This window comes from Dendropsophus ebraccatus, chromosome 6 (assembly GCF_027789765.1).
Source record: "Dendropsophus ebraccatus isolate aDenEbr1 chromosome 6, aDenEbr1.pat, whole genome shotgun sequence".
Lineage (NCBI taxonomy): Eukaryota > Metazoa > Chordata > Amphibia > Anura > Hylidae > Dendropsophus > Dendropsophus ebraccatus.
Genome location: NC_091459.1, coordinates 19,529,644 through 19,551,014, shown reverse-complemented (window position 1 = coordinate 19,551,014; position 21,371 = coordinate 19,529,644). Strand labels below are relative to the sequence as shown.

At 43.1% G+C, this 21,371-nt stretch overlaps 1 protein-coding gene across 4 annotated transcripts in view; it reads right to left on the bottom strand.

Annotated features, from left to right (window-relative positions):
* The window catches only part of SMAP1 (small ArfGAP 1), a 161,074-nt gene that overhangs the window by 11,146 nt on the left and 128,557 nt on the right, over positions 1-21,371 (bottom strand). For all 4 annotated transcript variants that reach the window (XM_069974598.1, XM_069974595.1, XM_069974596.1 and 1 more), the window contains 2 exons: positions 8,768-8,895; positions 2,241-2,409 (listed from right to left, as the gene is read on the bottom strand). In XM_069974598.1, coding sequence (XP_069830699.1) covers positions 2,241-2,409; positions 8,768-8,895 — 297 coding nt within the window. The remainder of the gene's footprint in view (positions 1-2,240; positions 2,410-8,767; positions 8,896-21,371) is intronic.

Sequence of the window (21,371 nt, the reverse complement as noted above, 5' to 3'; positions counted from 1 at the left end):
TAACAGCCCCATATGGACTTTGGGGAAGAGATTGGGAGCATACCTGAAGTCTAAGAGCATTCACGCCCCATGCACAGTCCGTATATATAAAAGTCTAAGGGCACTTACGCCCCATGCACAGTCCGTATATATAAAAGTCTAAGGGCACTTACGCTCCATGCACAGTCCGTATATATAAAAGTCTAAGGGCACTTACGCCCCATGCACAGTCCGTATATATAAAAGTCTAAGGGCACTTACGCCCCATGCACAGTCCGTATATATAAAAGTCTAAGGGCACTTACGCTCCATGCACAGTCCGTATGTATGGTCGATGTGCTACAGAATAGACTTCAGAACTCATTATAATGGCTTGAGTTTAAAGCGATTCTCTACCGGCACCATGCCGCCCCCGAGCCAGCACCATGCTGTAGAGGTACACACGTCGTTCCTGGGGTCGGCCTGTCTTCCGATGCCGGCATAGAAACATAGAAGATTGTCGGCAGAAAAAGACCACTGGGTCCATCTAGTCTGCCCTTTTAGTATTTTCTCTCTCATTATCTTAGGATAGATATATGTCTATCCCAGGCGTGTTTAAATTCTGTTATTGTAGATTTACCAACCACCTCTGCTGGAAGTTTGTTCTAGGTATCTACTACTCTTTCAGTAAAATAATATTTTCTCACATTGCTTCTGATCTTTCCCCCAACTAACCTCTCACTGTGTCCTCTTGTTCTTGAGCTCAGTTTTTTTTTACTAAAAACACTCCCCTCCTGAACCTTATTTAGTCCTTTTACATACTTAAAGGTTTCAATCATGTCCCCCCTTTCCCTTCTTTCCTCCAGACTATACAGATTCAAATCTTTAAGTCTTTCCTGATATGGTTTATGCCTCACACCCTCCACCATTTTTGTAGCCATCTTTGGACCCGTTCTATTTTATCAATGTCCTTTTTTTAGATGAGGTCTCCAGAGCTGGACACAGTATACAGATGTGGCCTCACCAGAGCTCTATACAGCGGGATCACAATCTCTCTCTTCCTACTGGTTATACCTCTAGCTATACACCCCAGCATACGATTAGCTTTCCCCACCGCCTGGTTGCACTGGTGACTCATTTTAAAGCTGTCTGATATCACTACCCCTAAATCCTTCTCTTCTGAAGTCTTTTCCAACACAGTACTGCCGATGTGATACTCTGATAGAGGATTCCTCCTCCCCAAGTGCATTATTTTACATTTGGAAACGTTAAACTTCAATTTCCACTGTTTGGACCACTAATCTAGCAAAGCTAAATCATTTTCCATATTACTGACACCTCCAGGAATATCCACCCTATTGCACACTTTTGTGTCGTCAGCAAACAGACAAACTTTACCTACCAACCCTTCTCCAACCCTCCAACCCTTCTCCTATGTCACTTACAAACATATTTAGAAGAAAAACTACTTTTAAAAATGTGGTACGGCAGGGCGGGCAGGCAAATTGGTGGCCTAGAGAATCTGTACCCTAGACCTGCAGCGCCTCTCTCCCCACCTTCATCCAGGAGAGAGGCACAGCAGGACAAGGGCACTGATGCTCTAGGACACGCCAGTTTGCCTGCCTGCCTTGTGGTGCCACTTGATAAAAGTCGCTTTTCTTCTAAATACCGACACGGGAGAAAGGTCAACCCCCGAACTGGGAACGGCGTGAGTACCTCAACAATGCAGTGCCGCCGATTTGGGGGTGGAAAGGTGCCGCTACAGAGTACTACAGTGGTTTTCTCAGTCATGCAAGCTGCTTGAGAGTTCAGGTATGCTGACGTGGTCCTACGGCCCAACGATGAATGGTTCACTTGGGGAGCTACTCGGCCAGTTATTTTCACTACACTATTCCTAAAATATTATAAAACAGTTATCAAAAACAAAAATAGGTTTTGGAGTTTGATGATTGTCACCTCTTACAAAATGGGGACCGATCCACCACTCCTATGTGGCCCATTGGAATAGCCCAATCTTAAAGGGGTTATCCAGACACTTTTTTTTCACAGTCAACACGACTCACCCAAACTGGAGACAAGAGTGGTGCTGTCTCTGGAAGAAAGTGGCCATGTTTTTGTAGCAATGGATAACTCTTTTAAGGAACTTCTAAATCACTTATTTCCAGAAAGCAGCAGCATCCCTGCAGGAGCCGGGGCACAATACAGGTGTACACTTCATATCTGCTACAAAAACCCAAATAATGTTCTTGACCATCCAGCATCTATAGGTTCCCAATACGTACCTGTCGGGTTTGGCTGCTGCATGCTTGTTGTACCGTAAAGTGACAAAATGGAGTCTTTTGATAAAGGTTTTTTAGGGGCTTCTTCAGATTTTGTAGCTGGCTCAGTGAATAAATCCAAGTCTCCAGAAGGAGGAGGTATGCTGGCAGCTGCCTGAGCTGTGGCTGTAACCTTGAGAGAAAAAGGAATTAGAAATCTACAGATGGGCACACACAAGGTATTCGCTCTCTTTTTTTTTTCCCTTAAAGCGTAACTGTCATGTTTTTTTTTTATTGCAGAAATCAGTAGTATAAGCGATTTTAAGAAACTCTGTAATAGGTTTTATTAGCCAAAAAAGCCTCCTTCTGTACTCAAGAAGCAATTTCCCAGCCTTCCCCCCCGACTTCTTATCTGTGCATTATCAGGCAGACACGTCTTCATTACAGAGAAGCCAGTGAAGACGGGTTCTGCTCTCTCCATTGTAAGCCTATGAAGGGGGGAGGGGCTGAGGGAGATGTGGGAGCAGGAAGAGGTGACATTAAGGTCAGCTGTTTCTAGACTGTCTGGGCACCTAAAACGCTGGATTCTGGGGTCAGAAAGGTCAGTGCTTATCTAGGAACTTACTGAGAGAAGATTGCAGGGTGTTGTGCTGTGCAGGACTGCTCCGTGCTCAGTCACTCCTAACAGCCCCTCCCCTCTCCATAGCCACATAATGGAGACAGAAATCCTGCTTCATCTGATGTGAGGGGGGAGGCTGGGAGATTGCTTTTTCAGTACAGAAGGAAACTCTTTTAGTACAAAAAACCTATTACAGAGTTTCTTAAAATCGCTTGTACTGTTGATATTTAATGTTTTCAGAAAAATGACCCTGAAATAACAGTTACGCTTTGAACATTTCCTGCAGTTTAATTTGTGGCTTTTCAAAAATTTAAGAAGCACCACAATCTGATTATATATCTGCAAGCATGGAACTTTATACTAAAAATGTCACTATTTTAACAAATCAAAAATGTCAATTGTAAAAAATAAATAAATGAATAAAAATAATTATAACTTCCATAGGTATCACAGACTAGCAACGTTTCAGTCCTTCCACTTGGACATTTTTTTCCCAAGGAGATATATATATATCACCTTTCAAAACCAACAGCCTCACCAACAAACCCCTGCCAAACATCCAGCATCCTTGTTTAGATGACTGTCAAAAGCCGCTCCCAGTCTGGATCACCCTTGATCTAAGGTTCTGTTCTGCCTCAGTAGACGCATACACATATATGACATGACGGTAGTACAAAAGAAAGCTACAAGTGTTTATGAAATAAATGGAGGTTTCCAATGTAAAATTACTGGGCACTGCTATAAATGACAAAATCAGGGTCTATCAAAGCTTATATTCAATGGTCTTCATGAGATTTCTTCCTCCATCATACAGTACATCAATTTCTCATTAGCAAACAAGCATTTATATGTATATTCTGCATTCTAAGGTTTCCTCGGTCCCCACAAAAATATTGTAGATAACGGCCACCGCAGTTTTCCTTCAAATTACCCTTCAAACATTACTTAAAGCGACTCTGTACCCACAATCTGGCCCCCCCCCCCCCAAAACCACTTGTACCTTCGGATAGCTGCTTCAGGGGTCCACTGTCCTCTGCTCCAGTCCACTGGTCGCTTCCTGGTCTGAACAGGAATCCAGGTTGTGACGTGTCATGCCCACTCGGCCAATCAGTGACAGAAGTGGTGCCCCACCTCGGCTACTGATTGGCTGCGCGGGCCTGACACATCCCGACCCAGGTCCCCACTCAGACCAGAAAGGGTCCGGTGGACCGGGAACCAGAGTAGAGGACAGCGGACCCCATCGGAGTTCTTGTTTAAGGAGGTTTTACATTTCAATCTATGAGGGTGTATGTTTTCAGAAAAAGAGTGACCTGGAGGCCTAGCTAGCTAGCTCTACCACTGAATTTTTGATCCAGCAGGAAGCAAAGGTATAAAAGCTTAAGAGGTGTAAAAGCTTCTTTTATATTTTCTACTCCTGGCTTTAACACACTGTATATGGGTGGGTTCACACAACGGAACCAGAGCGGATAAATTCTGACTGATTCCGTAGCTTGTACTTGTTCACAACCGCGCGCCTCTCTGCCCTTGCCACAGACACCACTCTATGCGCGGGCGGATTATACATTACGGCCAAAGAATTGACGGAATCGGGCCACCCATAGAACGGTGTCTATGGAGCCAGCGGAAAGGCAAGCGGCTGTGAACAGGTGCGAGCTACGGAATCCATCAGAATTTATCTGGTCGGGTTCCGTAGGGTGAACCCACACTTAGTTCTTAAACTGCAGTGAACACCACCAGCCTAAGAAGATTATATGTTGGCCGAGGTGACTTCTTCCTACAACATTTCCATGAAATGTGTTGCTGTGTAATGTTATCACTATCTCCGACACCCAACAACCTTGATTTGGAAAAATAGCATTTCCTCATACACCAACACAAATGTAAAGAAAACACCATGTACATATGATCTTCCTGATAACAGGATGCAGGCCGTGTACTACCGCAATACCACTGCCATAATAGTGTGCATTTTAATAGGCAACTAGAAGCAGCGGATTGCTACTATACATTGGAGCAAATGTAATTACAAGGTAATAAATGCTACAGGCCAGGATGAAAGCCGCGCTGTCTTAAAGTTGAAAGATTTCAACAGGAAGAAACTGACAAAGGGCCAACAATACACAGAGCCACAACTGTCAGCACCATCAGCGGCCGAAAACAAATGGACGTTATTTACCAGCGTGGAGTAGAAGAGGACTGTGGATGGGCAGGAGATGTACGCCCAAGGCACAAAAAAAAAAAAAATCTAATATATAAAAGGAAAACATTATTTTTCTTCATTTTCTGTGCCGGGGCCTTAACCGTAAATTGTTGATGTATGTGGCGGCAGATATGCTGAAAGCCAAAATTACATTGTTATATGGACAATGTACAACCAGCTATTAAAATCCTGCAAACCAAGGAATTCTCTCTATTGGTACCTTCCGTTATGTGTAACATACCCTAATGATACCATAAAGGGGGGTTATAATAAGGCTTTTCCTATTACAGCTGAGCTGTAGAAATGCAGAGTTAGCAAAAAAAACAAACAGATCCTAATATTAGCATTTAAACAGATCTGGGTCGTATAAGGCGTTACACATTGTAAAGTTTGGGGCTGACCACAGGTTCTCTTAAGTGTCCCTATATAGTAAGTGGAGAATCTAATTGAGAAGGGATACAAGGAGACATGATATGACTGTCCGTGCTATAAATTGCTATAGATATTGGTTGTAATTCACACCAGTTTCTCTCATGGGCCTGTTTGAAGGGTTGCTATTTTTTCTGCAAATAATCTTTCGGTTATACACTAGAAAACTGACATACAAGCCTTAACCCCTTAAGAACCGGGCCAATTGTCACTTTTGCGTTTTCGTTTTTTCCTCCTCGCCTTCTAAGACCCATAACTCTTATTTTCCCACCTACAGGGCAAATTTTATTTTATTTTTTTTTGGGGGGGTGGGGGGCCATGTTTACATAATGCACTTTACGGTAAAACTGAAATTTTTTCTTTATCCTATAGGTCAGTCTGAACACAGCGATATGCATTGCTACTAGGTTCTCTAACGTTTTGCTATTTTTACTAGCAGTAAACTTTTTTTTTTTTTGCAAATGGGTATATTTAAAATGGCTCTATTGTGACACTTAAAGTGCTTTTATTTTTTCACCTATGGGGTCATATGGGGAGTCATTTTTTGCGCCATGATCTCATGATTTTTTCTAGATCAGACGTATTGATCGCTTTTTATAAAAAAAATTTTTATACATAAAATGTAATTTAAAAAAAGCAATCCTTGGGTTTTTTCTTACAGCTTTTTGTTTACGCCGTTCACCGTGCAGAATAATATTGTTTTATTTTAATAGATCAGACGATTACGTACGCTACAGTGTACTATATGTTAATTAGCTGTATTATTTTTATGCGTTTTATGTATAAAATGAGAAGGGGGGTGATTTTCACTTTTATTGGGGGAGGGGCTTTAGGACATTTTTTTAAACCTTTTTTTTTTAATTAACACTTTTATAGTCCCTAACTATCACATACATACATACATACGATTGCACACACTGATCACTGCTATGCCATAGTATAGCAGGGATCAGTGTCATCTGCAATCTTCTGATAGAGCCTGCCTGTGGCCTGTGGCAGACTATCACAAGATTGAAGATCAGAATGCACGGAGGTAAGGAGTATACCTCCGGCAGTCGGGCAATGCGATCGGGACATGCTGCGGCGTTTAAGGGGTTAACGGCGGACAGCTGTGCGATTGCAGCGGCCCACCATTGAGTGAGGGCCCGGCTACTGTTAGCAGCCGGTCCTCACCCGCTATGGGGCGAGCTCAGCTCCTGAGCCCACTGCATAGCCCCGTACCCCAGCAGGGTGTACATTTACGCCGATTTTCATTAGCAACTTGACCTCCGAATAACCCTTCCAGCATTATAAACTAGCTACAATGTAGCAGATTATGCCTGCCAGGGACTTGTTTACATTAGCTGTCTCAGAAGGAAGGGGGGAGGAGGGGGAGACAGAGAGAAAGTCTCACACACAGATTTTTGTGTTTGCAGCAGAAAGTAGCAGCTCAGAACTAGGGGAAGGAGACAGAATAAATGATAAGTATAGAAAAAATTGTTAGTCTCATCATGGGCAGCAACATATTGAAAGGTATGTTTGAGTGGAATACCCCTTTAATATATCCCCCCTCCTTTTCCTGCACCTGCCAAATGATAGATTTACACTGTTAGGAGACTAGTCATAATGAAAGCAATATCTTTCCAGAAGCCAACGCGATCACCGAATGAGCCAACACAGTTCTAAGTTTATAGGTTATAACAGTACAATTAGCTCCATATGCATAATCTATAATGACTGTAATGTCAGTGGTTAAGGTCTTGGAAAGAATCTACACAATTTGTTGTACAGTAGCGGATCTCTCGTTCCGAGGCAGAGCATTTCCCCCAGAATTCAGCACGTTTCATTATGTATTCTCCACCGTCCCGGTGACTTATTGTGTCTGAATATTTTATAAACAAATCTGTTGCATACTTTTCCTATTAAAATGGTTAATTAGTTATATTTATGTTGTTTATGTAACACAAATTACACCAATATAATAGAGACTACAAGTGTTTCCAGCCAAGATTTACGCGACCCACAGCGTCGGGTAGTTAAACTTTAATTCATTTCTCTACCAATGCAAAGAACAAAAGGAGGACGGAACAATGGGACAACCTAAAGTAGAACACAAACAGGTCACCTGGTTCAGGCTTAAAATACCATCTCTATCTAGAAATAGTCAGGTGACACTTCTTGGAGGTGGAAATTAGTAATAATGTAATATAGAAGCCTGGCATGGGGCGCAAGTATTAGTACGGCTCCCATGGCCACTGTAACGTCTGGATGCAGTTTGTACACTTTCCAAAATAATCTGGTGCTGTTCAAAACCCAACATCCTTAGGGCCAGTCCACACTGAGCGGAATCCCGCATGCCTCAGTGTGTCACAGTGTCTCTATGGGAGGGCTCACGTGCCTCCGCTCCCTGCACAAAGAATTGACATGTCAATTCTTTAAGCAGAGAGTGGAGGAAGCGGAGGCGCGTGCGCCCTCCCATAGAGACGCCATTTGAAACACGGGGGCGACGAAATTCCGCTCAGTGTGAACTGGCCCTAAGAATAGTTGAATATCAGTAAAACAAAGATTATGGTTCTTCTCCATTTAGTGTCAGCACAGTCCACAATGTAGAGTGGAATGATATGTGATGACTTTCCATCACTCACGCCTCTTCAAAACTTTCCCAACCAGCTAACTTTTTGAGGGCTTTACTACCTGAAGAGATGCCAGACTTAGAATGAATTATGTATTACTGCACACTCAATTCTGTAAGTTAGTCCTTAAAGTTTGTGGACCTACGGACAGTGAATGGCTGTCCTAGATTGTTTTTCCGCCCAGTATGATGTATCAATAGCACGCCAGAAACTTCTTGAATCTCCACGGCACTGTAATGCCGTCTAGTGGGTGGTCCTAAGCAGTGATTGATAACTAAGAGCGGTCACATGTGTAAGGCTGTGAGACCGCCTACTAGACTTAGAGCCCAGACTAATCAAGAATAACATACTAGTAATAGTAAATCTTTTCAAAACTTTATATCAATTTGCTTAGTTTACAATGCTCTATGTGTATTTGGATACTTAGGCAATTTTCAAAATATCCAAGGTCAGGTACCGGAACAGCCGATAATTTTTGTAATAGGGATCTTACTCTTGTCTCCAGTTTGGGCATGGTTTTGCAACTCTGTTCCATTGAAGTGAATGGAGCTTAATTGCAAACCCCACCTGAACTGGGGACAAGAGTCGTGCTATATCTGGGAGAAAGTGGTTATGTTTTTCTAACAGTAAATAACTACATTAAAGACACACATTTCGGCCTGACCATTGGTAAGGTGTCAGAGAGCATTACCTGTGTTGTAGCTGCAGATGATGCTGGTAGGGGGTTGGAGATCATTGGACCAAATATATCCAGATCATCGTTTAACGTGCTGGCCGTAGATGTGCTGCCATTTGACACTGGTACTTCAGCAGGAGTATCTAAATGTGAAATTGAAAAAAAAAATCCATGAAGAAAACAGCAAAGAAGCAGATTTTCTATTAACCCTTTAAGGACATGGCCCATTTTCGTTTTTACGTTTTCGTTTTTTCCTCCTTGTGTTTAAAAGGTCATAGCACTTGCATTTTTCCACCTAGAAACCCACATGACCCCTAATTTTTTGCGTCACTAATTGTACTTTGCAATTACAGGCTGAATTTTTGCATAAAGTACACTGCGAAACCAGAAAAAAATTCAAAGTGTGGTGAAATTGAAAAAAAAAACGCATTTCTTTTATTTGGGGGAAATGTGTTTTTACGCCATTCGCCCTGGGGTAAAACTGACTTGTTATGCATGTTCCTCAAGTCGTTACGATTAAAACGATATATAACATGTATAACTTATATTGTATCGGATGGCTTGTAAAAAATTCAAACCGTTGTTAACCAATATACGTTCCTTAAAATCGCTCCATTCCCAGACTTATAGCGCTTTTATCCTTTGGTCTATGGGGCTGTGCGAGGTGTCATTTTTTGCGCCATGATGTGATCATTCTATCGGTACCTTGATTGCGCATATACGACTTTTTGATCGCTTTATATTACATTTTTTCTGGATTTGATGCGACCAAAAATGCGCAATTTTGCACTTTGGGATTTTTTTGCGCTGACGCCGTTTACCGTACGAGATCAGGAATGTGATTAATTAATAGTTCAGGCGATTACGCACGCGGCGATAGCAAACATATTTATTTATTTATTTGTTTACTTTTATTTAAAACCTGGGAAAAGGGGGGTGATTCAGACTTTTATTAGGGGAGGGGGCTTTTTACTATTAACAACACTTTTTTTTTACACATATACTAGAAGCCCCCCTGGGGGACTTCTAGTATATACACTTGGATCTCTCATTGAGATCTCTGCAGCATAGATATCCCCCACTAGACCCCAGGGAAACGTTGCCTCCGGTAATCGGAGGCAGCTGTCAACTTTGACAGCTGCCTCCGATTAGCTAATTAGCGGGCATGGCGATCAGAACGTGCCCGCTAATAGCAGCGGTCCCGGGCTACTCGCGGCACCCGGGATCGCGGCACTTCAAAGCGGGGCCGCCGCGCGGCCCCGCTTTGAAGTGCAAGTGAGGACATATGACGTACGCATACGTCCTATGTCCTTAAGAGGTTAAAGCGACTCTGTACCCAAAATCTAACCCCACCCCCCAAACAGCATGTTCTGTCGGATAGTTGCCTTTAATCCCAGATCTGTCCTGGGGTCCTTTCGGCAGGTGATGCAGTTATTGTCCTAAAAAAATAACAACTTAAACTTGCAGCCCCATGTCATATTGGCATGGCCTAGAGTGTCTGTGCCCTAGGTCTGCACTGCCCCTTCTTCCCGACCTTTCCACCATTAGGAATGACTACTGGACGATAATCAGTGGTGTAATAGGTCACGTTAAAACTCAGCGATCAGCCGACATGCACAATGTCGGCTGATTTTTGTCTTAAAACATGAGTTATCAAAATGACAACGATAGCGACGGTCTGCTGGCCATCGCTCCGTGTTTTGATATTTTTCTGCGCATGGCGAGACTAACATTTCATTCCATACAAGTCCCTGACTGGCTTTATCTGCAACACTGTAGCTTTTTTGTACTGCTGAGAGGGATAATCAAAGTGAGTTCACTAGTTCAACTTGACCTCAGATTACCCTCCCAGCATTAAAAGAAGCTACAATGTTGCAGATAAAGCCTGCCAGGGACTTGTTTACATCAAGGGAGGGGGGAAAGAGAAAAAAGCTCACACCCAGATTTTTGTGTCTTCAGCAATAAGAAACAGCTGAAAACTGGGGAAAGGAGACTGAACAACAAGTATGGAAGGAATTGTTAGTCTCACCATGGGCAGCAACATATCAAAAGTTATATTTGAGTGGAATTCCCCTTTAATATCAGGCTGTGTAATACGACCCTAACAGTCAGAAATCAGTCATTTTAAACCAGTCTACAGGACTTTTACTGGATTAAACGAATTTACTATATAATTTAGGTTACACACAAAGAGATCCAACTCTATACATGTGCGGATCTAGAGAAAACATTTGTATTACAGTGATCAAGGCAACCCTGGTAGCTGTTACGGATTCTGCACACAGCTCGTGGTTATACCAGTCACCGTGTAGCGGCACACTTTGTAAATGAAGACACAAAGGGGCCTACAAATTAAATGAGCATCACAGATATATACTCAAGAAACAATAGATGTTGCTATAGCAATGGCAAGAGCCAAGGTTGCGAACCTCTCACTTTCAAAAGCTTCAATTTGATTTGGTGCGGCAAGTACAGTCACGAAACACACGGCTACATGTATCAGATATAATAGTCAGATGTCGAAGCTACATTTGAAGATTTTTCAATTTGCGGATCTCATCCAGAATTCATACATGCATGCATAGCCATCAGCAGCCTGGGGACATGGCTAGATGGGTACTGTAAGATTGCTTGTACTCTCATACAAATGCATCTTATGACAATTACACTAGCTTTGTGGTGGAATGCAATATAAATACAGCATACACTATATAGATATACAGGGCCGGTTCCAGGTTATTGTGGGCCCCTGGGCGAGAGCCTCAGCGGGCCCCTCATCTATCTACTATGCACCCATCATCCACACACTATGCACAATCACTTGAGACACCACTAACATGCACAAACACACATTATTGACACAGACACTGACTGAAATTTATTAACTGACACTGACTGATATGGACACACACTGACTGACTGGCACTGACTGACACAGACACTGACAGACCGACACTGATAAACTGACACACAGCACAGAGTCACCGTCACAATTTTATTCGATTTTTTGCAGAAATCAATAGTCCAGGCGATTTTAAGAAACTTTGTAATTGGGTTTATGAGGCAAATATGCCATTATCTGCATTCAAAAAGACTTTCCCCAGGTCCAGCCCCCCTCCTCTCTCTCATTCACTGCTCATTATCAGGAAATTGCGTGCCCTGTGTAACCTATGGAGAGGGGAGAGGAGGGAGGAGGGAGATTAGTCAGCAGCAGAAAACAAAGGATTACACAGCGGGACCTGTTTGAAAGCCGGTATTCAGAGGCCAGAGAGGTCAGTGCTGACTTCAGAGGAGATAGCTGGTGATGTAGCTGTAAATTAACTCTTTGTTGTCCTCTTTTGGTGCCTCATCTCCCTCCACCCCTCCCCTCTCCATAGACAACCATGAAGACAGGGGGGAGAGCTTCAAACTGCTTTTTCATTATGAAAATGCATTTTTTGGCTAATAAACCCAATTACAAAGTTTCTTAAAATCGCCTGTACTATTGATTTCAGAAAAAACAAACAAACAAACAAACAAAAAAAAAAACAATTAAACAACAGTTACACTTTAAAGCTCAGTCTTGTTGCCTCTTCCTCTCTGTCCGGCTGCTCTTCACACTAAGGTTGAGGACCTTCCGGTCATGTGATCAGGTCCTTCACCCTTTTTTTCCTCTCTGTGCAGGTCCTGCTTCTGTGTCTTCTGATGTTCAGCATTCACTACAGTGAGCAGACTGAACATTAGAACATTGGGCCCCTCTCCCTCCCTCAGCCCCAGAGGCACTGCGGGCTCTGTCACTTGCCCCGGTAAACCCTGTGCTGACGCCGGCACTGTAGATATAGGCAAAGTACACAGTATTTGTTTCGCTGCATGTAAAACATTGGTACATAAAGAATCAACAGCGGAAGAAAACAGGTTTCTAATTTCTACTGCATTGACTGGCTGAGTGCCATGCAGTGGATGGCGGAAGCAAAGCCTTTACTGTAACAAGATATAAAAAGGAACCAATTTCCCCGCTTCAAAATGTAAAAACATTCAGATATAGGGCAGACTTTCCACTGGGATTCGGAGTTAAGCTTCCGTGCTCATTTGGTCAGAATGACCTTGTACTACTATTTCAAGGCACATTTAGCTACAGAGACGCACAACTCCAATGCACCATTTTCCATCCACCTAAATTTCTACCATAATGGTAAATTAGGCTGCAACCCAGAATGTGCTGCTTACTCGAGATTAAAGGAGTATTCCACTCAAACATAACTTTTGATATGTTGCTGCCAATGATGAGACAAAATGTGTCATCTTTTCTCTCTGTCTCCGGCTCCCCCTCCCTTCTGAGACAGCAGATGTAAACAAGTCCTGTACATGGCATGTTGCTGTGTATGGGACATTGACATGGATGTTAATTTTGCAACAATGTTTAGGTAGGTAATGTGTGTCACACTGTGTACACCCCTTAACAGAGAAGCTGTACCCTAATGGCAGTGGCATAGTTCAGCACGATAATGCAAACTTCAAAAATGAGTCAGGAATAGTTTAAAGGGTAACTCCGGGCAAAATAATTTTAAATTTGTTATTGCCCAACAAAGTTATGAAACTTACTAATAGACACTTATTATGGGAAATGCACATATAGTGCATTTTCCCTGCACTTACTACAGCATGGTGTGTTCAGGTCTCTGTAATGTTGGTGTAATCACGTCACATAAACTGCTGACACCTTCTGCTCCAGTCATTCCCACCGCTGCAGCAGGAGTTGGCAGTTTATATGACGTGATATCACTAACTTTACAGAGAAATAAACACGCCATAACATAAAACACATTATGGGCTTACCTCTCTACGCTCCCCCATTGTCATGATGTGGACTCTCTGGTGCTGACTGCACCCTCGTCACTCCTGAGATGAACTGATGGCCTGCTCAGCCAATCACTGGCTGCAGCGCTGTCCTGTCCTGGTCACTGATTGGCTGAGCAGGCTGTCACTCCCCAGACGAGTGTTTATCACAGAAGTGATGAGGGTGCAGTAAGAGGAGGAACAACAGAAAGGCCACATCAGGAAACCAGGGGAGCGCAGAGAGGTAAGCATACTGTATGTTTATTATGCTGCCCAATAATGATGAATAACCCTTTACAGCAGACCTGTCAGCAGGAAAGCAGGGGTGGAGACAATCATATGGCTAGTCATCAAATCAGGCAAGCCTTTTTTAATTTAATAGTCCTTTCCAGTACCCAGATATAAGGCTGCTTGTCAAGTGCCCAGGGGGCTTCTCAAGCATGGCAAGAGCCCAGGGTTCCACAGCACATCTCCTTTTGCACCACCTTTTTATACACCTACCCGGCCTTTGACTAGACATTATATATGTGTGTGTATATTTTATATACACACATATAATGTCTAGTCAAAGGCCGGGTAGGTGTATGAAAGGTGGTGCAAAAGATGTGCTGTGGAACCCTGGGCTCTTGCCATGCTTGAGAAGCCCCCTGGGACACACATTATATATATATTTTATATATATATATATATATATATATATATATATATATATATATATATATATATATATATATATATATATATATAATAAAAATATACAAAAATAAATAAATTAATATATATATATATTCATTCTCCACAAGAGCAGCTTTTCTATAGATAAAACCCCAAATAACTTCATTTTGGATTCCTCAATTCATCAGGTCTACACTGCGACAGATTTTACAGATAATTTCATGGCCGTCATCTTGTGTGGAAAGAATATACTGTCCAAACAGAAACCCTTTGAGGGCTCTCAAAGTATGAAAAAACAATAGCAAATGTGATTTAATAATTTAATAAATAATGGATTGGCCTTAAAGGAAGAAGCATTTTCATACTGATCAGTAAGCAGCCAGAGGTTATATGCGACCCTATAATCTCCAATGTCATGAAGACATTAATGCAAAGGTCTTCATTACTCATGGTACAAGCTCCAAGTCAGAATTCGATCCTTTGCGTACAGTAGCTTATAGCATGTTAAAATCATTATGTATTAAAGGGAATCTGTCAGTACCCGGACTGGACCCGAGGTGCTCACAGTGTAGGATAGGTGTGCATGGTCCATGTCTTCAAAGCCTCCATGTAGTAGATTTTTTTTTTTTTCAAAAGCCCTTTACAAACGCACCCTAACCAAGTGTCAAAGAGGAGTAGTGGCTTGGTGTTTGTGCCACTCCTTCCTCCTCCCCATTTTCTTGAATATTTACCCATTAGCCTGCATCCTGCTCCCCGTTGTCGTCATGTTGTTGCGCACATGCGCCGTTGCTGGCAAGGGCTGCACTAGACAACTTGCCAGTTTGCGCCTGTGCCAACAGTTCCCTTGGCGGCCCGCACTTGGTAACATTCATGCATGCGCCGTAGGGTGGAAAACACACTGAGGACCTTAGGCCAAAGCCCTTAGCTGAAACACTGAAGGTACGCACGCCGCTTTTCCGACCTACGACGTATGCGTAAATGGCGTTGCCAGGAGAGAACTGGCAAGTTGGCGAGCGCAGCCCTTGCCAGCACAGGCGCATGCGTGCGACAATGGGGAGCAGGAGGCTGGCCAATGGGTAAATATGCCGAAAAACGGGGAGGAGGAAGTAGTGGCACAAACACCAAGTCACTACTTCTTTTACACTTGGTTAGAGTGAGTTTGTAAAGAGTTTTAAAGGCTTTAAAGACAGGGACCACGCACACCAAGGGTCACACGCCTATACTACACTGTCAGCTCCTCAAGTCCGGTCCGAGTGCTTACAGATTCCCTTCAAGAACAGACCATATAGAGGTGTACCTTTATTAGAGATGAGTGCAACTTGATCATACTCAAGTCGAATCATACGACATCGGTATTCAAATGCTGAATGATCGGATTCTTGCATGCTCGAGTCGGATCTATAATCTCTATACAAACCTCCAAAGAAATCAAATTGTGATTTTTTATTTTTTTTTAAAGCGTTGTTCACCATTCATTATCCTGGCTAGAGCGGCATCAGGGTTACACTCAGGCCAGAAAACTGTTAGAGCCGCATTACATGTCATGACACTAGCTGTATGCAGACAACAGCTTACATGTCTTCGATCTCCCCATCTCCCCTACCTAACAGTGACACCGCCGCTGTCCTAAGGCTACGTGCCAGATGGCTGAGCAGCAGGTAAAATGTCTTAAGATTTCCGAGATGCTCAGGAGGCCACCAGAGTTGCAAAGTAAGCACGAATGGCAACAAGAGACAGGTAATGGTGTAAAACCTTCTCAATAATATGCCGTAAAACACAGCACAAAGGGATGGGAAGCAATTAATGGAGGAATAGCCGCATCACATCATTTTTTACAAGCAGCTAACATTTTCTGGTCTCCCAAATGCACGCGCAGTGAATGCCACAGACCGTACCGATACAGGACGTCAATTTTACTACCAGGAATAACTAGATCACAAAACAGAGAGATGAGGTTTGAATTGCAAAAAAAAGAGACAATTTCCTTAGTAACGGAGGAGGCGGATGGATGTCTGCGAGAGGCTTCAGTATCTGAAGGTGGAAGAGGCAAAACATTGGACTGTCTACTTGGAAACCCAGCATTGTGAGATAATGAAATCAGCAAGTATACAGTCACTTACAACGTGTCACTGTCATTTAAAATGTTTATTTTTTTTGTTTGTTTGTTTAGAATTCAATAGTACAGGAGATTTTAAGAAACCTTGCAATTGGGTTTATTAGCCGAAAAATGCATTTTTATCATGAAAAAGCAGTTTGAATCTCTCCCCCGTCGGAGAGGTGGAGGGAGATGGAGATGAGGCACCAAAAAAGGACAACAAAGAGTTAATTTACAGCTACATCACCAGGCTCTCTCCTCTGAAGTCATCAATGACCTCTTTGACCTCTGAATACCGGCTTTCACACAACTCCCGCTGTGTAATCCTTTGTTCTCTGCTGCCGACTAGTCTCCCTCCTTCCCCCTCCCCTCTCCATAGGTTAGACAGGGCCCGACTGATGTAAAAGGATCGAGATTTCCTGACAATGAGCAGTGAATGAGAGAGCTGAGGGAGGGAAGGGGGGACCTGGGGAAAGTCTTTTTGAATGCAGATAATGGCATATTTGCCTAATAAACCCAATTACAAAGGTTCCTAAAATCGTCTGGACTATTGATTTCTGCGGAAAAAAATGAAGCGATAGTTACACTTTAAGGCCTTACTACACTAAACGATTATCGGCCATATTTGGTCAGTAGTGGCCGTTATGGCCAATAATCATCTGGTGTAATAGAAGACAATGATCAGCCAGCAGGAATGAGGTCGGCTGATCGTTGCTGTCGTTTGTCTTTCAACATATTGAAAGACAAAACCAGGATAGCAGCGATCTGCTGCCGTCGCTCCAAGCCATAGGAGCGGTGGTAGCAGACCGATGCTATCTGCTATGGGCTGCATGGACGATCTAACAATCACCCGGACAGCCCCCCGCAGCTCCCAAGGCACAGAACGATAGTCATCAGTTACGATCGTTACTACAATCGTTTACTCCATCTGATCCCAGCAAATGACAGAACGATGGGGAATTACACTGAACGATTAGTAAACGAATGCGGAATTACAGCAAGCGATCACCGATTGTTATGGTGCCACCACCTAATGAACGATTTCTCGTTGGTCATTTGATCATTGCCTGAGTTTACATACAAAAAACGTTTATAGTTTATATTTGAATGGTATAATGATAATTCACACAATAATCGTCCCGTGTAATAGGGCCTTATGCAGACAATGTACTTACTAGAATAAGTAGGAAACTATACAAAAATTGGACACTTTACCAGCAGCTTTTTGATGGTTTTAAGAAATCAGCAAAAAATGTGCAGCAAAAGGCATGATGAAGATACACTGCTCCTTACATTACAGCCTATGGTGCCCCTGCTCGGATTTCTTTTTATTGTTGCAAAATGAAGCAAGTTTCCAAGTAGTCTTTATTAGAAATTCCCTACCATTCTGCTCCTGCAGCGTGCGTGTAACTCTCACAGAGCGGTCAGTCCTGAGTTTGAAGCAACTGTCCGAGAACTGTATCCGTTTTCCGCTCCCTCCCCTCAGTGTTAGACACTGTTCACATCTCTGATGCTTTTTTTGTGTATAGAAAACCAGCCATTCAGTATTCTGACATATACCACAGTATGTCTAACAATTCTAGTCTTCTTTGATATGCTACATTACCAACTCTCTAGGAAAAAACATGATCCAATAAGGCAGCTTTCAAGATGGCGGCCATGTTCAGGATATAGCCTAATAGGCCCCCTCACCCATTACTTGCCAAGGTATTCTGCCTCCATATACATACACACATATTTTATTATATTATATATATATATATATATATATATATATATATATATATATTTATATACTTCCTCTATATTCCCATTCCTCGTGAATCCACGCTTGGATTTGGCTCAGAACCTGCAGTAAGTGAAGTGAACTAAAACTTTTCATTTACCCTGTACAGTATATGTAAACTGCATTCTATAGGAGACAAAACCTCTTTAGTACAGTATAATGAGTACGGCCTATGGGCAGATTTTCATTTCACTACAAGAATGTAGCCACGGCCTAGTTAACTCAGGATCAAGCAATTACATTATCTGTCTGTGCTCCTGTGGCTCCCAAGTCACATACTTTCAGCTCGGCCAAGCAGTGTGCTGTCCCGACGCAACATGCTTGGACAGGTAATGTGATTGCTTGTTAGTCCAGCAGGTGCTGAGTTAAAGGGGTACTCCAGTGGGGTACTTATCAGTCTGACACAGTGCTCTTTGCTGCCACCTGTGTCCTTGTCCGGAACTGACCAGAGCAGGAAAGGTTTTCTATGGGGATTTGCTGCTGCTCTGGACAGTTCCCGACAAGGACAGAGGTGGCAGCAGAGAGCACTGTGTCAGACTGGAAATAATACACCACTTCCTGCGGGAAATATAGCAGTTGTTAAAGGAGAAGTCCAGCAAAAAATTTTATTAACATATTGTATTGCCCCCCAAAAGTTATACAAATCACCAATATTACACTTATTACGGAGAAATGCTTATGAAGTGCTTTTTTCCCTGCACTTACTACTGCATCAAGGCTTCACTTCCTGGATAACATGGTGATGTCACTTCCTGGATAACATGGTGATGTCACTTCCCAGATAACATGGTGATGTCACTTCCCAGATAACATGGTGATGTCACTTCCTAGACAACATGGTGATGTCACGACCTGACTCCCAGAGCTGTGCGGGCTGTGGCTGCTGGAGAGGATGATGGCAGGGGGACACTGAGGGACACAGGGCACTGGAGGGACACTAAGCATCCCCCTACCATCGTCCTCTCCAGCAGCCACAGCCCACACAGCTCTAGGATACGGGTCGTGACATCACCATTTTATCCAGGAAGTAACATCCCCATGTTACCCAGGAAGTGACATCCCCATGTTACCGAGGAAGTGACATCCCCCTGTTATCCAGAAAGTGACATCCCCCTGTTATCCAGGAAGTGACATCCCCCTGTTATCCAGGAAGTGACATCCCCCTGTTATCCAGAAAGTGACATCCCCCTGTTATCCAGAAAGTGACATCCCCCTGTTATCCAGAAAGTGACATCCCCCTGTTATCCAGAAAGTGACATCCCCCTGTTATCCAGAAAGTGACATCCCCCTGTTATCCAGAAAGTGACACCCCCCTGTTATCCAGAAAGTGACATCCCCCTGTTATCCAGAAAGTGACATCCCCCTGTTATCCAGAAAGTGACATCCCCCTGTTATCCAGAAAGTGACATCCCCCTGTTATCCCCAGAAAGTGACATCCCCCTGTTATCCAGAAAGTGACATCCCCCTGTTATCCAGAAAGTGACATCCCCCTGTTATCCAGAAAGTGACATCCCCCTGTTATCCAGAAAGTGACATCCCCCTGTTATCCAGAAAGTGACATCCCCCTGTTATCCAGAAAGTGACATCCCCCTGTTATCCAGAAAGTGACATCCCCCTGTTATCCAGAAAGTGACATCCCCCTGTTATCCAGAAAGTGACATCCCCCTGTTATCCAGAAAGTGACATCCCCCTGTTATCCAGAAAGTGACATCACCATGTTATCCAGAAAGTGACATCACCATGTTATCCAGGAAGTGACATCACCATGTTATCCAGGAAGTGACATCACCAGGTTATCCAGGAAGTGAAGCCTTGATGCAGTAGTAAGTGCAGGGAAAAAATAACTTTATAAGCATTTCCCGTTATGTGTATATGTGTAAGTGTATATTGGTAATTTGTATAACTTTTGGGGGTCAGTACAATACTTTAATAAAAATTTTTTGCTGGACTTCTCCTTTAAGCACTGGAAGGCTGGAGATTTTTAAATAGAAGTAAATTACAAATCTATATAACTTTCTGAAGCCAGTTGAGTTGAAGAAAAGAGATTTTTGCTGGAGTATCCCTTTAAAGCTCAACTTACAAGAGATTATTCATTGGTGTGTCTACGATGCCGTGATAATAAAGGTGACTAGGGCAGGGCTGCCTGACTCCCAATCTATGTGCCAGTGCTCAGGCTTCCATCATACTACCGGCCTGTATTACACAGAGCAGCAGGCCGACCTCTACAACACACTGCCTGGAGGCCGAGCTGTATTCATTGGCCGTGTCAGGGGCCATATTAAACGCCTCTGGGATCCCATCCAGCCTAAGGACAAACACCTGGATTGCCAGACACATATTGAGTAAAAGATTTTCCTGAAACTAATTGAATGTTAGCGAGAATGAGGCCGGTTTGATTTGTTAAAGGTCTTGACATTTTATTTGCATGCTCCTGCTCGCATATTCAATGCCAGGTATAATGGCTACATTTGCCTTGGAGTTTCTCTATATATCTATCAGTGAATATATTAACATTTTCAGCTCACCTTTTAAAGTAAATACATCCACACTTAATAATATGCCATCAGTTAAGCCGGGCGCCGTCTTGGAGTGATTGCAACAGTCTTGAAAAACTCTACGCCAGCCGGGGATTAACATTTAAAGCAACAGCGCATGCAAACGTGGTAAAAGCATCCAAAGCATGACTGACATATACATTTACATTATTAGAATTCTGTCACAACAACTCAAACGACGAAAAGGCAGAGCCATAGACTGTAATGGTAGCGAGCATCGCGGTAGATATGCTGCAAAACTGGCAGCGTGAAATCAGCTGCGAACTTACTATGTGTGAAGGCACCTTAAAGGAGAAATAAATTGCTTTTAAATCAACTGATGCCAGACGGTTATAAAGATAGGTAAAATACAGTGGTACCTTGGTTTAAGAGTAACTTGGACTAAGAGCGTTTTGCAAGAAGAGCTCACAGTTTTTAAAAATAGTAACTTGGTTTAAGAGCATTGCTTTAGTTTAGGAGCTCTCTGTACTGGGTGAGAGGAGGAGTGTGAGGGGGGGGGCATGGTCTGCACATCAAGGTCTACAGCACTGTACTCTGACCCAGGAAGTCTCCCTCACCTTCCAAATCATAGCAGATCCACTTCAGGCTGGGGCTTACATCAGAGGACAGGACTGTGGAGGTAATCTCTTCATAGCTGTAACCCCTCTCTCCCCGGACAGAGAGTGCTGCTATACTGTGTTCACATCAGCTCAT